Below are 15,000 nucleotides of genomic sequence, written 5' to 3'. Positions count from 1 at the left end.
CTCTCCCTCCCTCCCCTCTTTCTCTCTACCTCCCTTAAAACCAACTCTCCCCCTCTCCTCCCTCCTCCCACCTCTCTCTCTAACACATCTCTCCCTCTCCCTCCTTCCTTCCCTGCCTCCCCCCTCTTTCTCTCTCCCACCCTCTCTAACACATCTCTCCCTCTCCCTCCCTCCTTCCCTGCCTCCCCCCTCTTTCTCTCTCCCACCCTCTCTAACACATCTCTCCCTCTCCCTCCTTCCTTCCCTGCCTCCCCCCTCTTTCTCTCTCCCACCCTCTCTAACACATCTCTCCCTCTCCCTCCCTCCTTCTGCCCCTCTTTCTCTCTCCCACCCTCTCTAACACATCCCCCCCCTCCCTCCTCCTTCCCTGCCTCCCCCTCTTTCTCTCTCCCACCCCCTCTAACACATCTCTCCCTCTCCCTCCCTCCTTCCCTGCCTCCCCCTCTTTCTCTCCCCCACCCTTTCTAACACATCTCTCCCTCTCCCTCCTCCTTCCCTGCCTCCCCCTCTTTCTCTCCCCCACCCTCTCTAACACATCTCTCCCTCTCCCTCCTCCTTCCCCGCCTCCCCCTCTTTCTCTCCCCCTACCCTTTCTCCTCCTTCCCGCCTCCCTCTTTCTCCCCACCTTTTTAAACTGCGCCGCTCTCCCTCCCCAGCGTACGAGATGGTGGGTGACCCCGGGGAGCCGGGCGACGAGGGCGACCCCGGCGAGAAGGGCGACCGGGGTCCCGCCGGAGAGCCGGGACACTGCCCGGGCTCGAGCTGCCTGGTGGGGCCCGCCGGCGACCCGGGTCCTCCCGGAAGCCCCGGCGACAAGGGGCGAAAGGGCGACTGCTGCTACGGCACCGTCGGGCCTCGAGGCCGCAAGGGCGACGCCGGCCGAGGCATCCCCGGCGACCGAGGGCCTCCGGGACTCCGAGGCGACAAGGGCGAGGTTGGAAGGACAATCTTTGGTTACTCAAGCGAGCTGGACGTGTCTGGAGGGGAAAGTATTTGGGTAGGATAGTCTCGCCTCCAGGTGTTTGGTCTCGATGTCAGCGCTTCATAACAGTCTGCTTCTTATCCTGTTTCTTACCATCTGGGCAACGCTGTGGACGTAAGCCCCTAAAGCACTGCCATTCATCAGTCATTGCCACTATGACCTCCAAAACATTTGTAATTTATACTTTAAGATAGTTTTTCAAGACGAATAGATTACAGAGGTGCAAGCCCTCATTACTGTTAATGTGTGATTCTTTATTGTAAGTCAAAGAAAAGTGGGAAAGTTCATTGAAACAAACGCTTGGCTTTTTATTATCCCTCACGAAATTATAATGTTTGGTAAAAATAGACGGTAAAGATATACCTCCATATCCTGTTAATGGACTTTATGTGAAACATCAGTTATATTTTCGTTCCTTTGTATCTACTTAACTTCAGTAAAAAATAATCGATTGCATGTGTATACTTATCAATAGTATATGCAATATGTTTCCATGCGTATATAGTACACTGTATAATTGTATGCGGTTATGTGCATACGTGTGTGCGTGCGTGTGTATGCGTACAGGGTCTACGTATTGTTTAGTATGCGTGAGCGTGTGTGAGGGTATGCACATGTGCGTGAGCTTAGTGTGCATGTGTTCGTGGTATGTTTATGTGTGCAGGATCCCTTAACTGGAAAAATGTTGAAGGATAACTCCCGCCCCCTTCCTCAGAGATTTGTTTTGATAGACCGTATTACTTACAAAGTGGATATGCTTCATTATTCACATTCTTACATCTGTTTAACAACCTAAACCCTTAATGTAATTAGTATGCCATGGAATACAGACACATTTATAGGGCTGTCTATTCACTTTAGACTAACTATATGGCTATCTTTAATAACTCATTATATCATTATCATCATAATGTCACTGTAATTACATTCTTCATTTTTGTTTCAAGATGTGTATCTCTTATACTGAGAGACATTTTACAGATATTATGTAACCCTAAAGACAAATCACTATCTTAAACCAAGGGATTCACACCCACACTTCTCTAAACGACATGTGTGTCTGCATAATTACACTTATTAATAGTATGCTAATAAGTGTATCTAGCTTCCTTCACTACCAGCCTTCAATTGCTACTGCTGTTGCTTTCGTTTCCATAAAGTTTGATAATCAGTGTCACTTCCTCATGTTAACATTTATATAACACATGCATAAGGAAGAAAAAAAACACACACACACATTGCCCTTAAATTTATTATCTCATTTGGAAATTAACATACATTTTAAAAAATCCAGAAATGTCAACACCCTATGGCAGTTAAATAATATATTGTTCGTGGAGTAAAATTACGAGCCATTACACAAACGTTTCATTGTACTAAAGTCCAGTTGCATAAATAGGACAAAACTTAAATACATACCAAAGAACTAAAGAGAGAAAAGAAGAGGTATTTATTACAAAATGAATGTGATTGGAATAACTTAGAAATCCCCCCCCCCTCCTCCTCCCCCTAGTCGACATCCCCCTCCCCCTACAGTAATAGACAGTAATACTTGACTATCTTCTGCTCTGAGAGTTTGAGTGATACAAACTGGAGCGATGCAAAAAATTGTAAGTATATCACAGAAATTTCTTTTCGTACTTTCTATATATAAAAATAAAATATCTTTTGTTTTATAATTTCCATTAAATTAAACTGATTTTGTTGAATCAATAACAACCTAGTTCTCATCTTAATTTAGATTTTTAAAGAAATCTTACATAAACAACCGCATAATTATAATGAGAAAGTATAATTCCATCGTTAAATTTCAGCAGATTTTCGAACCTCCAAACTTTTTTCCACATGAAACTGATTTGAAAATAATCACTCTAAACATTGAATATATAAAATGTTGAATCATCATTCATTTGAAAATACTATAAATTAATTCCACTGACACAGACTGAATTTCTAAACATACAAGGGAAAAAACACTGACAATTAACTCAATCTCCTGGCATAGCCATTTATCATTTTGTATCTCTGCTAAGTTCTAAAATTAACACCAGCCAAATCTGCAGGAATAGTATGAGAGCATAAGTTAACACTTTCACCTTAGCAACCTGGTTTCTTATTTTCTTTATGAAAGACAATACTATATAGGTACATTTTGTAATATCCTTCAGTAAACTGTTGAATTCTCAGTCACAAAAACAAAAACAAAAACAAAAACAAAAATAAAATAAGATAAACTCACTTCTACACTACATGCATTTAAATTAGATATTAAGACTGAATTATCTTTGCCACCACATTTTTTTTTTTTCTAATACAGTAGGATTATATAGATACAACAAAAATCCAAATTCAAAAGGAAAATAACATGGTTCTCCCAATGCATTCTGTTATCTACTTGTTCTAAAACTCATCACGTAAATCCTTCAGTGTTTATTATTGTTAAAAAAAAGTCTGAACAAGTCTTGTGCTCTTCAAATCCTTTGCTCACACTTCTACCATGAATGTTCCGCTAATGCTAACGGGTAATACTTGCACACATAATCCACTTCGTCACAAATAACCACATTTAAACGTGAATGCTACTTGTGAAAACTCAACGTCATTGATAATGAATGATCATTACATGATTCTTGATGATGACTAAATATAACAAAATAAATCTACACTACTCAAAGCAATATACAATCTACAACTATCTGCAATATCCAGAACAGGTTTTGGTCTCTTCCATAATGGTAACGAGTTCTCAGTCTTTTAAGCCAACCTCGAAGAACCAGTGTAAGGAACAACCACTTTAATGGACTCTTTTTTGTTTGTATGGCAATGACTCTTTATCTTTGGCCAAAGTTCTGTGCAAACAAAATATGAAAACTAGATGTAACATAAGATCGGCAACATTAAAATGCACATTCATTTCTGATAGGTAATCTTCTACTTAAATTTTTAAGAAATGAAAAAAAAAAAAAAAAGAGAGCTAAGTTTTACTAAGGTGAATATATTGGGGAAAAAAGAATAAAGTGATTTACTCTTATAACTATAGGTAACTGTATGTATATCTATAATGTTTTTCATAATGTACATATACCACTTACATGCATCCAAGAGTAGACTCCATGATAAATACCATAAGTTGTGTTATGGATATACTGGGCAGCTGTAATTCACATGAATTGAGGGAAGTATTACTATAAGTACAACATGATACTGTTCTTTATTTCAATATACCAGAAAGTCATTCTGGACCCATACAATGGTTAATACAACTCAATTTTGTATCCCCTAGCTTAACTAGCTGAGTATGGAACTTTCCTTTGTGCCAGAGAGAACTAGAGAAGGAATTGCGTATACCCTTAAATGTTTCCGACAAACATTCGTTTCTACTACAACCTCCTAGAATGTCAACTAAATGCCCTATTCACTCTTTAGATTATGACCCTACTGATAAAAGTCCATTTTTCAAGCAAACAGATCTCTGATGAACTGTGATGAAAGTTCTCTAGCCTACGGAAACTGGGTAAATGACTGTTTGAGATGAGGTATAAGGAGAGGAGAAAAGGCAATGATGAATAGGTCGTACTTGAATAATGAGGATGAAGGAAATCAAGGAAATCGTGAGGAAAAAAAACATAGAGGACTCGAGCACGCTTTGCTGACATCGTCATCATCATCTCCCTGATGAAGTGGATGAAGTGAAGGAGTATGACGATGACTGGGAATGTACTAGGGAGCGCTGACGAGAGAGGTGGAAGTGATCCTCTGGCTGGATGTCATCTACAGAGATGCCTTGGAGGGGCCTCAGAGGGTTTCTGGCGCGGATGCCCCTCGTAGTGGGCCGGGTGTCGGGATTGGTGGAGAGCATGAGCTTCAGTAATTCTGCCTGTGAGAGCCAGAAAAAATCAATAATAAAACATAAATAGATGAGATACATATCATATTACTGCAAATAAATTACAGTAATATCAATAACAGATATTTACTATTGGTGTAACATGATGCAGCTACTTGAAATAAAGCAAGAAAATATAGATGAAAATCAAAGAACATAATCTTACAAACAGACTCAAAGTAAAACCGTCATTCATAGAGAAAAGACTGTAAAGAATGTATGTTTTTAGACCATAGTAAATTAGTCTTTACTGATGATTTCAGAACCAGACATGTTGGTTTGTGGTCTGAGCCAGTCAATCCATCCCCTTTAAACCAGTAAAATCAAATTCTCTAAACCACATCTATATAAAACCTCAAATTCCACCTCTGAATATATAGGGTAAATTACCTCATCAGGATAATTATCTACAAAGCCATCTGGGAATTTTCCCTCCCGGACGCGAGTCATGACTGTCAGACGCTCCATACCAGTGGAAAACGGCACCAGCATCTCAAAGAAAATGAGTCCCAAGGAGTATATGTCTACCTTATAATCATAGACCTGGCCCATCACCTGAAATAAAAATAGGATATCATTTATAAGCATAAAGTTACATAACTAATCTAAGACAGATTTAATATATTTGTTATCTTTTTATAACGTTTCTTGGCATGCTCTTGAACTTCTATAAAGGACTTGGGATGTGGTCCTTACTTTAGAAGAAAGTTTCATAACTAAGGAAAACATTTACACTTTTTATCACATACTTGCTCAGGGCTCATGTACAGTTGGGTCCCCACACGGTGGGTGTGGTGACTGTCGGGCAGCCTGCCCATGTAGCCAGGCTGGACAACCCCTGGCGTTCGCAGGTCCTCTGCAATGGTGGTCACCAACCCAAAGTCTCCTATTTTGATTTTGCCATCGAGTGAGAAGAAGATATTGGAAGGCTGAGAGGAGAGAAAATATCTTATAAAAAAAAAGTAATGTTATGTAATACATAGTATTCAAATAAACTACCTATTTAAAAATCTCACTACTGCTAATGATAATAAAAATCATAAAGTCATCAATGCAAATCTAAAGGCTTTAAAAGATTACATTACCTTTAGGTCTCTGTGCATAAGCTGATTATCATGGACATATTCAACAGCTTGTACAATATCATTGAACATATCACAGATAGTCTTCTTGTTTCTGCTCTGATTTTGCAAGAGCCAGTCTTTCAGGCTTTCCCTTTGGCAGAGTTCCATCTGGATATATAAGAAGGTCCTACTGCGATGAACAACAGCCTCCTCTTTGGATTGGGACGACATCTTTTCCACACTTGTTTGAAGACTCAGTGTCCTTGGCCTCTCATTTGTTTCTCTGGAATCAGTCCCTGCTGGTTGGCTTTGTACTCTTTTCCTTTTACTCAGCTTTTTGTGAGCTATGTGGCTTTCCTTGCTCTGGGTACTATTTTCTTGACTAGAGCTTTTATCTTCAAATACATTACTATGTACAGATAAACTGTTCTCATTATCACACCCTGAGTCTTGAAAAACTATTGACTGACTAATACTTTCCTCTAATTCACTAGCATTTTTCTTACTTTGCATGCTGGCATCTTTAGAATCACTCCCAAAACTTTTATCACTGGTGCAGTCATCTCCCTTGCTCTCGCTTAAATTTGCTTTGGAATTCTCAAAAACAATCTCAAACGAATCTTCTGCAGCAAAATTATTCTGGGTGTCCTGGACATCTCCCGTTTTGCTGTCATTCTGCCACCAACTGGAAGACTGATCTGTGCTCTCCTGTAAACCATCAGACTCTTCCTCCTCTTCATAGCCACTATAAGAGCCACTTTTGCTTTCCTGGTCAACTTTACTATAGCTTTCATAAGGTTTGGGGGCAAGCTTGTTCAACATATCCGAAAAGGAATTATTTGCAGCTTCCTCACCATCACGACGGGCAAAACTTTCTTCCAGACACTTGTCACAGGTCTCCTCTGGCCCGTGGGAGAAAGGGGACATGGACATTGCTTCAGATCTTGAAAGTTGGAGAGAGACAAATCTAATTAATAATAAAACTAAATGAGACACATATATTTATATAATTTACAAACTACATAATCTTTAGGCAAACCACATCTCAAAAACAGATACCCTGAACACGCAAACACAGCATCATGAGTAAAAATATGAAACGAAACACTACTTCCACACTAAGGAGAGTACTAAAACCATAATCACTTACCCACTCTGTAAGAGAGTAAGAGACTCATCCTGCCAACCAGGAGGAGGTGATTCCAACCAGCTATTGTAATAACGCACAATATTGGTGTGGTTCAGCTTGGCAAGAGCACGGACTTCGCGCTTTACTCTCTCGGCAGATGATTCCCTAAACATCGGGACTGTATTAGTATCTATCTCACAACTTTGTCTGAATATAGACAAGAAAATGAAGAAATAATTCAAGGATATAATTTATTTCATAATTCTGAGGTTACTCTGATAACAGACATACTTTGTTGAAAAGCAATAGTGCAATTTAAGTTTTATCTCTTTCTTTATGTATTTGATATGCAAGCACTTGATAATAATATTTAACAAACCAATTTACAAGATCCTATAAAACTCTTTTCTCCTCAGTTGGAAATATCCAAATAAAACCAATTGGAAATTTCCTATAATACCCTTCTGTCTTTAGTTAGATAAATCACTTACTTGGCAGGTAATGTTATCCTCTTGACCGCATATTCATTCTCGTCAAGCTTGTTCCGGACCTGGAACACTACACCAAAACCTCCGCGGCCGAGGCAGTGCATGGGCTCGAAGTCTGTTGTGTATCTGCAAGTAAGTCACTGGTAATTAACTATCAGCTTGAATAAGAATCTGCAACTTTATAATGTTATTCAATGATCAATGACAAGTTCACTCATTAGAATCTTTGCACTCACTGGAGGGAACTGAGTATGCCAAAATTATATACTCTTGAAAATTTTGAGGAAAAAAAATGATCATTTGAACTCTCAGGTAATATCAACTTGTTGAAAATCATATAATCCCCAAGACCTGAAAATTATTAACTCGCCCTTCATAAAGAACCTCAAATGACCAAAGAGCAATCCATCTGATCCTCCACTGAAGGAGAAGTAATAAAACAAAAGCCATACCGGAAGAGCAAACCAGTAGATGCAAAAAGGAACACATTTAAACAAGGGAACAATTGCATGACTCAACTGACCTGGAAGTAAACTGGGGTGTGGGGGGTTCGCTCTTCTCTGGCAAGGCTGAATCTACTGCAGGATTATTTGCCAATATGGGAACCTCAGTAGGAGCCGGGGCAGGTGGCATAGGTGGCACAGGTGGTGCAGCAATCTGTGGCAACTGCACTCCCATTCGGTGAATTAGTGCCAGTATCTGTTAATCATACAGTGTTTCATGCAAATTAAACAAAACTTTTTAAACATATGCTATAAAGGGGTAAGGTATTACTAATACCAACCAGTCAGTATGAAAAAAAACTCAGAACTATTTCTAGAAACAAAAATAAAGTATGGGTTAATACAAAACAAACGAGATATTGAAAGTATAGTCAGCGTAAAAATAACTCCATACTATCGATCAAACAAAAGACAAATGGCTACACACATGTGGATTATTCTGGATGATGAGATTCAGCATCTGCGTAACCAGATTGAGGGTTTGTCGTGTCACTTGCCGTCTCATGCTGACTAGAATGTACCGCAATAGAAGAAAGTGAAGCATGGCATAGCAAGCAACACCACAAACCAGTTTCACCCAAGTTTCAGGCCTGCAACACACAAAACTCAAAGCTGAATAGCGTTGAAGAGAGTACGTGTCATTATATCGGTTCACATCAAATATTACATCCGTTAATATTCAAATAATTTTCTACTCAAAAACTTGAACAAGTCTCTCGTCACAGCAGATCAAGGCTGAATGAACCACATCTCAGCAATGTACAAAACTTACCCAATATGAAAACATATATGAAGAATCTGTGCTGCTACATCATCCATGAGGGTTTCATCTTCATTTTCTGGCACACCTGAAGGAGCTTCCAATGGCCTACTCAGGTTAAGCTGACTCTCACTATCCCCATAGAGGTAATAGCCATTATCTGAAAAATCAGCATATTATTTGTTTCTTCCAGACAATGTGATATAAATCTTTGACAACAAAATTTTAATGTACCACTTCCTGATGGTCTGGAAAATAGACAGATTCTTCTCTAATTTCATTTTCCTGTACATTTAAAATCATAAGTCACCTTTCATATAAATATACAAATCTATAAAAGCATAATGCAGCATACTGGGTAGTCTAAAAAATCTTGTCATCAAACCCCAAATTAACTTTGATATAAATAAAGAGCAATCCTGTGCAAAATAAAAATCAAAGTCAACACACAAGTTTTTGAGGCCCAGAGATTTTATCAAGACATTCAACCTCCCTTATAAAGGATAGTCTACACAGCATAAGCTTTCATCTATCATACATTTTTTTATCTTTCCTTATACAAATCTATAACAATACTTCACAACATATTATCCCATGTTTGATAGAGATTTCAGGAGTGACATTTACTGGTGCTAGCCATATCCTAACCGTTTAACAGTTGCCAGTCCCTTACTTCATTAAGTAATAATACCTCAACATTATGAGATCATCTATCTGTCTACAAAAGTATACTATTTTAGATAATAAAAAGTGAGTGACAAGATTTATAGACCTTTATTTGCAAGCAAATACCTTCCAAAATGTTTACAGGTTTACATACACAAATACTTCTATGAGCTAAGTATTCACATTATTTTTTCTGACTATATACATATCTTTTTTCTTTCTTTCTTTCATTTCCTATATACATTTCTCACGATACAGCAAGTCTACAGAGAAGCTACAATGATAATTACAGTTAATGATAATTCTATTACATAACCAGCAAAGTCACTTGATTACTTCTGTTATCTACCTTCTTTTCTGTACCTTCTGTAAACATTTTCTCTTCAAAGATTACCTTTATTACCAAGTCCAAGAGTGTCATCCAGTAACAAGAATGCAAGAGGCATGCACATGCTGGCTAGATGGTACACATTTGGAATAACAATAGGAAGTAGGTGAAAATGACAAAAAGATTTTCTATTTCATAAAACGTAAAATATATCTTAATAAAAGACATATCAATAAATCTATCAATCATCCTTAATAATTATGCATTAATAATACGACAAATAAAAAATCACATCTGCATCCTCATGTGTTTCATAGGATTTAGGGGCAAACCACACACAAATACACATATTAGCACATACATTCACAAGCAGGCACTCCTTAAATGTAATTTAAAGAGTTGTCATGAATGTTCTATTTCAACCTGGTAATCTGATTATCAAAAAGGATAAACCTTTTCACATTCTCATGTGTTATGTAAAGGGTAAATGAAGCCCTGTAACTGAAATTCCAGATATAAATTTTACTGCATAACAAGACCATGAGATTCCTCATGGTATAAGTACAATTTTTTTTTCCCACAAAAACATCAAACATGAAAGAAGGACACTGGATAGCCTTCCAGCCAACCTAATAGATAGAGACTGCATAATAGCTTACCAAACGGGTAGTCTATCTGGTGAGCAACTGCAACTGCAGTATTCTCCTCTTTCTGGTCGTAGTTGAGGAGCAGCGGGTGCTTCCTTCTGTTATAATTAACAATTGGTGTACGGGATAGTGCTGTTGCCAAGTAAGGACGCCATTGAACACGAGGAAATGATGTTTCTGCTAAGAAAGAATTCCAAATCAATGAATGTCTAGATACTTCATAGCTTTGTCACCATCTAGCAAACCACATTTTAACCCATTCACGCCGGTTGACGTGATAGCACGTATTGTGGTTTTCGCGTCAGACGCCCTGGACGAGCTATGAGGGGAAACCACGCGCTCGGGTAGAGCGAGCGGGCAACCCAGGCTCGTGGCTTGTGCACCCGAGAATCTCGAGGCATTAGGCTTATGCGTTCGAGAACCCCGGTATTGCGACCGCGCAAAGCCGGAACAGCCCCGGCGTGAATGGGTTAATAAATAAAAAAATATAAAAAACCATCGGATTACTACACAATGGAACCAGTGCAAAAAGCATAACATACCTGGAATGGGTAGATCAGATGAGTATATCCTGATTGCAGAGTTGACCCTCTTCCTCATGTTGCCACTCTGTTGTATATACAGCTGTTTCTGATGGACTCCTACATACAGGGCAGGTTGTTGCTGCTCCCCATCCTGGTCATACTGGTAATCAGAACAATCAAATCACTTCATGTGCGGCTGAATACGGCGCAAAAGCTTGCATGAGTTTTTCCAGGCAAGTTTCCCTGCAAGCACCTTTCCATGATTAATATCTCATAGAGGTAAAATATCAAACTGCTGTAGTGAAAAATACTATTTGTGACTCTAAGTTGACTTCTGTCTTCTAAAATATTAATCTTTAACCCTTTCTATATACATGCTACAAGTCACTTTGAATCATGAACAGGAATTCATCTGGAGTAATAAACAGCTATTTACAACTGAAATCAACATTTTCAGCAAATTATAATTTTGTACAAAAACTCAATGAATCAAAACCAGTATTGAACAAGATATTGATCTGCAATCGCTGAACCACGAGGACTATTGTACCTTTAAGCATTAGCAGCCCTCACATGTTATATCATCATAAATATCCACAATAAGCCAAAAGTAACAAGCCTGCTTGGAAACTGCCTTGGCAAAACCCTTTTTAAAAAAAATTATATGGAAAAAACAGAATATAAGCACAATTACTAACATGTAAATAAGGAATAAACAAACAAACTACAACCGACTTGTTTAGAGCTCATTGTGCCAAATGTAGGATAAGGTATGAATGGGACCGACTCAAGTATTTCCGATGAAGACAGTAATCAAAAGGCATCAAATACCCCTCAGGAGCCATTAAGGTTATTCAGTGTCATTCATACTCTTTCCTACAACTGACTTATTCAAATATTCAAAAGTGATATACCACAACAATATCAGGATAAAAAAAATCTTTCAAGAGGAGGAACAGTATTCATTACTTACCTCTGTATTTTCTTCATATGGTTGTCCTGTTTCTGGACACAAGGCTGGTACACTGTTTGTGCTAAACAAGTCAATTTGCTGGATATCACTTCCCTTTATCCTCCATGCATTAACCACAGGTGATGACAGCTGAAACAAATAAATAGGAATGACATCTCCTTCATATAAGAACAAGTGGAAATCAACCACAACAGTTTAGTCTTACTTTTGAAAACGAGGTAACAAAAATGCCGAGTCAGGATTCATAAAGAACTGAGACCAATAATCTTTTGGGAGAAGAAAGAATTTTTAAATAATATACTGAACTCCCTCTGTACCAACAGCCCCTACAAACTAGTTGTCCAGGCCAGCCACAGCATTTAGCCCTTGCTATGGCAGCATTAATTCACATGCTATATCTTAATCTGTATGGATAAATGGATTGATAGAAACCCTGATAGAAAAATGGACAGATAAATATTTATGTAAATATCAGTCTAACCTACTCTAAATAATTACATAAGTAAAAAAAAAAAAAAAAAAAGTGAATTGTAACAGGTAACATATAAAGTCCACAATCAACGCAAAGTCAAGCTAATCCAGTCCAAAGTCCAAACTGGGGTCAGAAGATTTACCTGAACATTCCCATAAACTCACCTTCTGCTGCCAGAGAAGATGCCCTTCCTCATCCATGCCCATTATGATGCCGTCGGGCACAACAAAATGGAGGGACGGGAGCTCCTCCTCCTCTTCTCCTCTGCCCATCCACTCGCAACCTCCACCAGCAAGATTCACCTCATGTTGACCAACACTGAAGTTCCACCTTGAAACCAAAATTTTCTGTTAGTTCTTTTTTCTTCATTTATTTTCAGCCTTTAATGCCTATTTATAAATAACTTTCCTTAAATATCACTATTAAAGCACTGGTTATCAAAACAAAGTACATAGATAGAAAGTGGAAGTGAGTGTAAATAAAAATGAATATACTTATTGAACACAAGAATCTTTTCCTACCTCTCTTCCCCTGACTGTGGATCAATGGCTCTGACAATCTGTGTCACTCGCCGGACAACCAACACGTGTATGGGCTTCGAGGCCGTTTGTTGTCGATTGCATCCGGCAGTATTGCAGACATATAACAAGTGTCCTGTGTTTGCTGACATCCCCCAGATCTCAGTTGACTTTCCTCCTAAAAAGTTGAAACATAATTTTTTTAAACCAAAACCCTTCACATTTATTGATGGACATAGATGAGTTTAACCTTCCGAGAGACGCTACATCTCGAAATGTTCAGCTTGGGCGGGGCACCTTAAGATATGTGAAATCCTCATTACGGAAGGGTATAATGCCAGATCAATAAGATATTCATATAGAAATTATATACAGTGTGAAGTGAAGATGATCTATTTTCACTTCCATTGCATATCACGAGAGCTCTCCAAGATGTCTCTCTCATGCAGTTTGCTTTGCAGGTGCTTGAAACATCCTTATCAAGTCAAAATAGCATCATAAACATAACAACAATACAGAACTATAGTGTGCATCGATGCCAAGTTTTTGATCAGAGAACATGAGCAAATACATGAACTTACCAGTGAAAACCGTATCAGTGTTAAATTTAAAGGATGAGTGTAGGAGTGTCTCAGCTGTGACAGGAAGGGCCTCAACCCCATCTCCATCAAAGCGGTAGATTCCTCCATCCAGTGAGGGGATAAGTCGCACCCACTCACCACGAGAAGTCACCTCCAACTGAAAGGTTCATAATCCTTCTACTTATTATTGTGTTTCTGAAGTTTGAGATACATGAAAATTGTATTTACCTCAGCATTTTCCAAGGCTTAACTTGTAAACTGTGCAATTAATAGATCTGGCCATCTCTGTGGTGTGTAACTAATGACAAAAAAAATAAGGTTAAATAATTTTTTTTGTAAACTAAGATAAGACATATGAGCAACTGAACTTTGATATAGGATTCTGGACCTCATACAGCAAATGTTCTATGTACAGTAAAGTATAGCGAAGATGCTATAAGCCTATGTCACAATTATCAGGTCAAATTACTCCCCCCAAAAAATTAAACTCTTAGAAAACTTACAAAAAAAGGAATACAGTAAACCTCATTTCAATGATACTCAGAAGAACCCTCTCACTGAATCAGAATGTTTTACATACTATTCTCTTTTTTGTTGATTTCTATATATTTGTTTTTATAAACTTCTACAGTTTTTTTCAACATACAAACATCTTGTTATAACACTAGACAATTGATGCACAGGACAAGATAAGCAGCACAAATAAAACCATATCTTTAAGAAAACCATTATATATGAAAATCATAGAAATCAAGGTATCTCTCATGAACAAAAATCAATGCCAAAGAAACAAGCATATAAGAAAACAACAAAATAATCTTTCAGTCAACATTAAGTGAAAACAAATTTAATACTTACAAGATAAAAAGAAGAAAAAGAAAAAAAGAAAAGAAAAAAAAAACAATAATAATAACAATAATTATAATAACAATAACAATAACAACAATGTAATAAAGATAAAAGTTCTTTTTACCTTTGACATCGATGAAGACAGCATATTATTGTTCTTGCCTCCTGTCTGGTGTGACCACATAACTGCCCCAGTCAGAGCATCGAGACTGGTCACTCGGCCATCAAGAGTGCTCACCACTACCGCAGGTCTGGGGCGAAAATACCATTCAAAAGATATTCCTCAAATGGCTTAAATATACAGTTTCATTGATAAATACATAAAAATTAAACAAAAGTCCTTACACCACTATCAATCGGTCAGAAGATATAAAATTCTTTGCAATACTGTATGCCTTATCTTCATTATCGTTAATTCCTGCGTCTTTGCAGAAACACTTTTGTTACAGTCTCAAAGATATTTTCTCCCTGACTTCCTGTTATCAATTATTTTCTCTAGCATGGAGACACAAATAAGTACACTCACACTCACACTCACACTCACACTCACACTCACACTCACACTCACACTCACACTCACACTCACACTCACACTCACCCAAACAGGCACCTACAACCATACTCACACTC

General features: G+C 38.1%; 2 protein-coding genes across 3 annotated transcripts in view; one reads left to right on the top strand and one right to left on the bottom strand.

Moving 5' to 3' along the window:
* Positions 1-1,279, top strand: part of LOC122264952 (uncharacterized) — a 6,731-nt gene extending 5,452 nt beyond the window's left edge. The window contains exon 5 of the mRNA XM_043034073.2: positions 657-1,279. Coding sequence (XP_042890007.2) covers positions 657-1,006 — 350 coding nt within the window. The 3' untranslated portion in view covers positions 1,007-1,279. The remainder of the gene's footprint in view (positions 1-656) is intronic.
* A 937-nt stretch (positions 1,280-2,216) lies between these two features.
* Positions 2,217-15,000, bottom strand: part of LOC122264951 (eukaryotic translation initiation factor 2-alpha kinase) — an 18,475-nt gene continuing 5,691 nt past the window's right edge. Inside the window, exons 2-17 of one of the 2 annotated variants that reach the window (XM_043034070.2) lie at positions 14,495-14,621; positions 13,522-13,678; positions 12,944-13,118; positions 12,587-12,752; positions 11,951-12,079; positions 10,996-11,137; positions 10,466-10,633; positions 8,825-8,972; positions 8,480-8,642; positions 8,073-8,248; positions 7,553-7,675; positions 7,083-7,226; positions 5,954-6,875; positions 5,618-5,797; positions 5,259-5,423; positions 2,217-4,859 (exon numbers count right to left, since the gene is read on the bottom strand). In XM_043034070.2, coding sequence (XP_042890004.2) covers positions 4,647-4,859; positions 5,259-5,423; positions 5,618-5,797; positions 5,954-6,875; positions 7,083-7,226; positions 7,553-7,675; positions 8,073-8,248; positions 8,480-8,642; positions 8,825-8,972; positions 10,466-10,633; positions 10,996-11,137; positions 11,951-12,079; positions 12,587-12,752; positions 12,944-13,118; positions 13,522-13,678; positions 14,495-14,621 — 3,298 coding nt within the window. In that variant the 3' untranslated portion in view covers positions 2,217-4,646. The remainder of the gene's footprint in view (positions 4,860-5,258; positions 5,424-5,617; positions 5,798-5,953; positions 6,876-7,082; positions 7,227-7,552; positions 7,676-8,072; positions 8,249-8,479; positions 8,643-8,824; positions 8,973-10,465; positions 10,634-10,995; positions 11,138-11,950; positions 12,080-12,586; positions 12,753-12,943; positions 13,119-13,521; positions 13,679-14,494; positions 14,622-15,000) is intronic. The other variant, XM_043034072.2, reaches the window with a different exon arrangement.

The sequence above is a fragment of the Penaeus japonicus genome, unplaced genomic scaffold, assembly GCF_977035675.1.
Source record: "Penaeus japonicus unplaced genomic scaffold, GWHDUDI00000001_assembly GWHDUDI00000001, whole genome shotgun sequence".
Lineage (NCBI taxonomy): Eukaryota > Metazoa > Arthropoda > Malacostraca > Decapoda > Penaeidae > Penaeus > Penaeus japonicus.
This window is presented reverse-complemented; position numbering and strand designations above follow the sequence as displayed.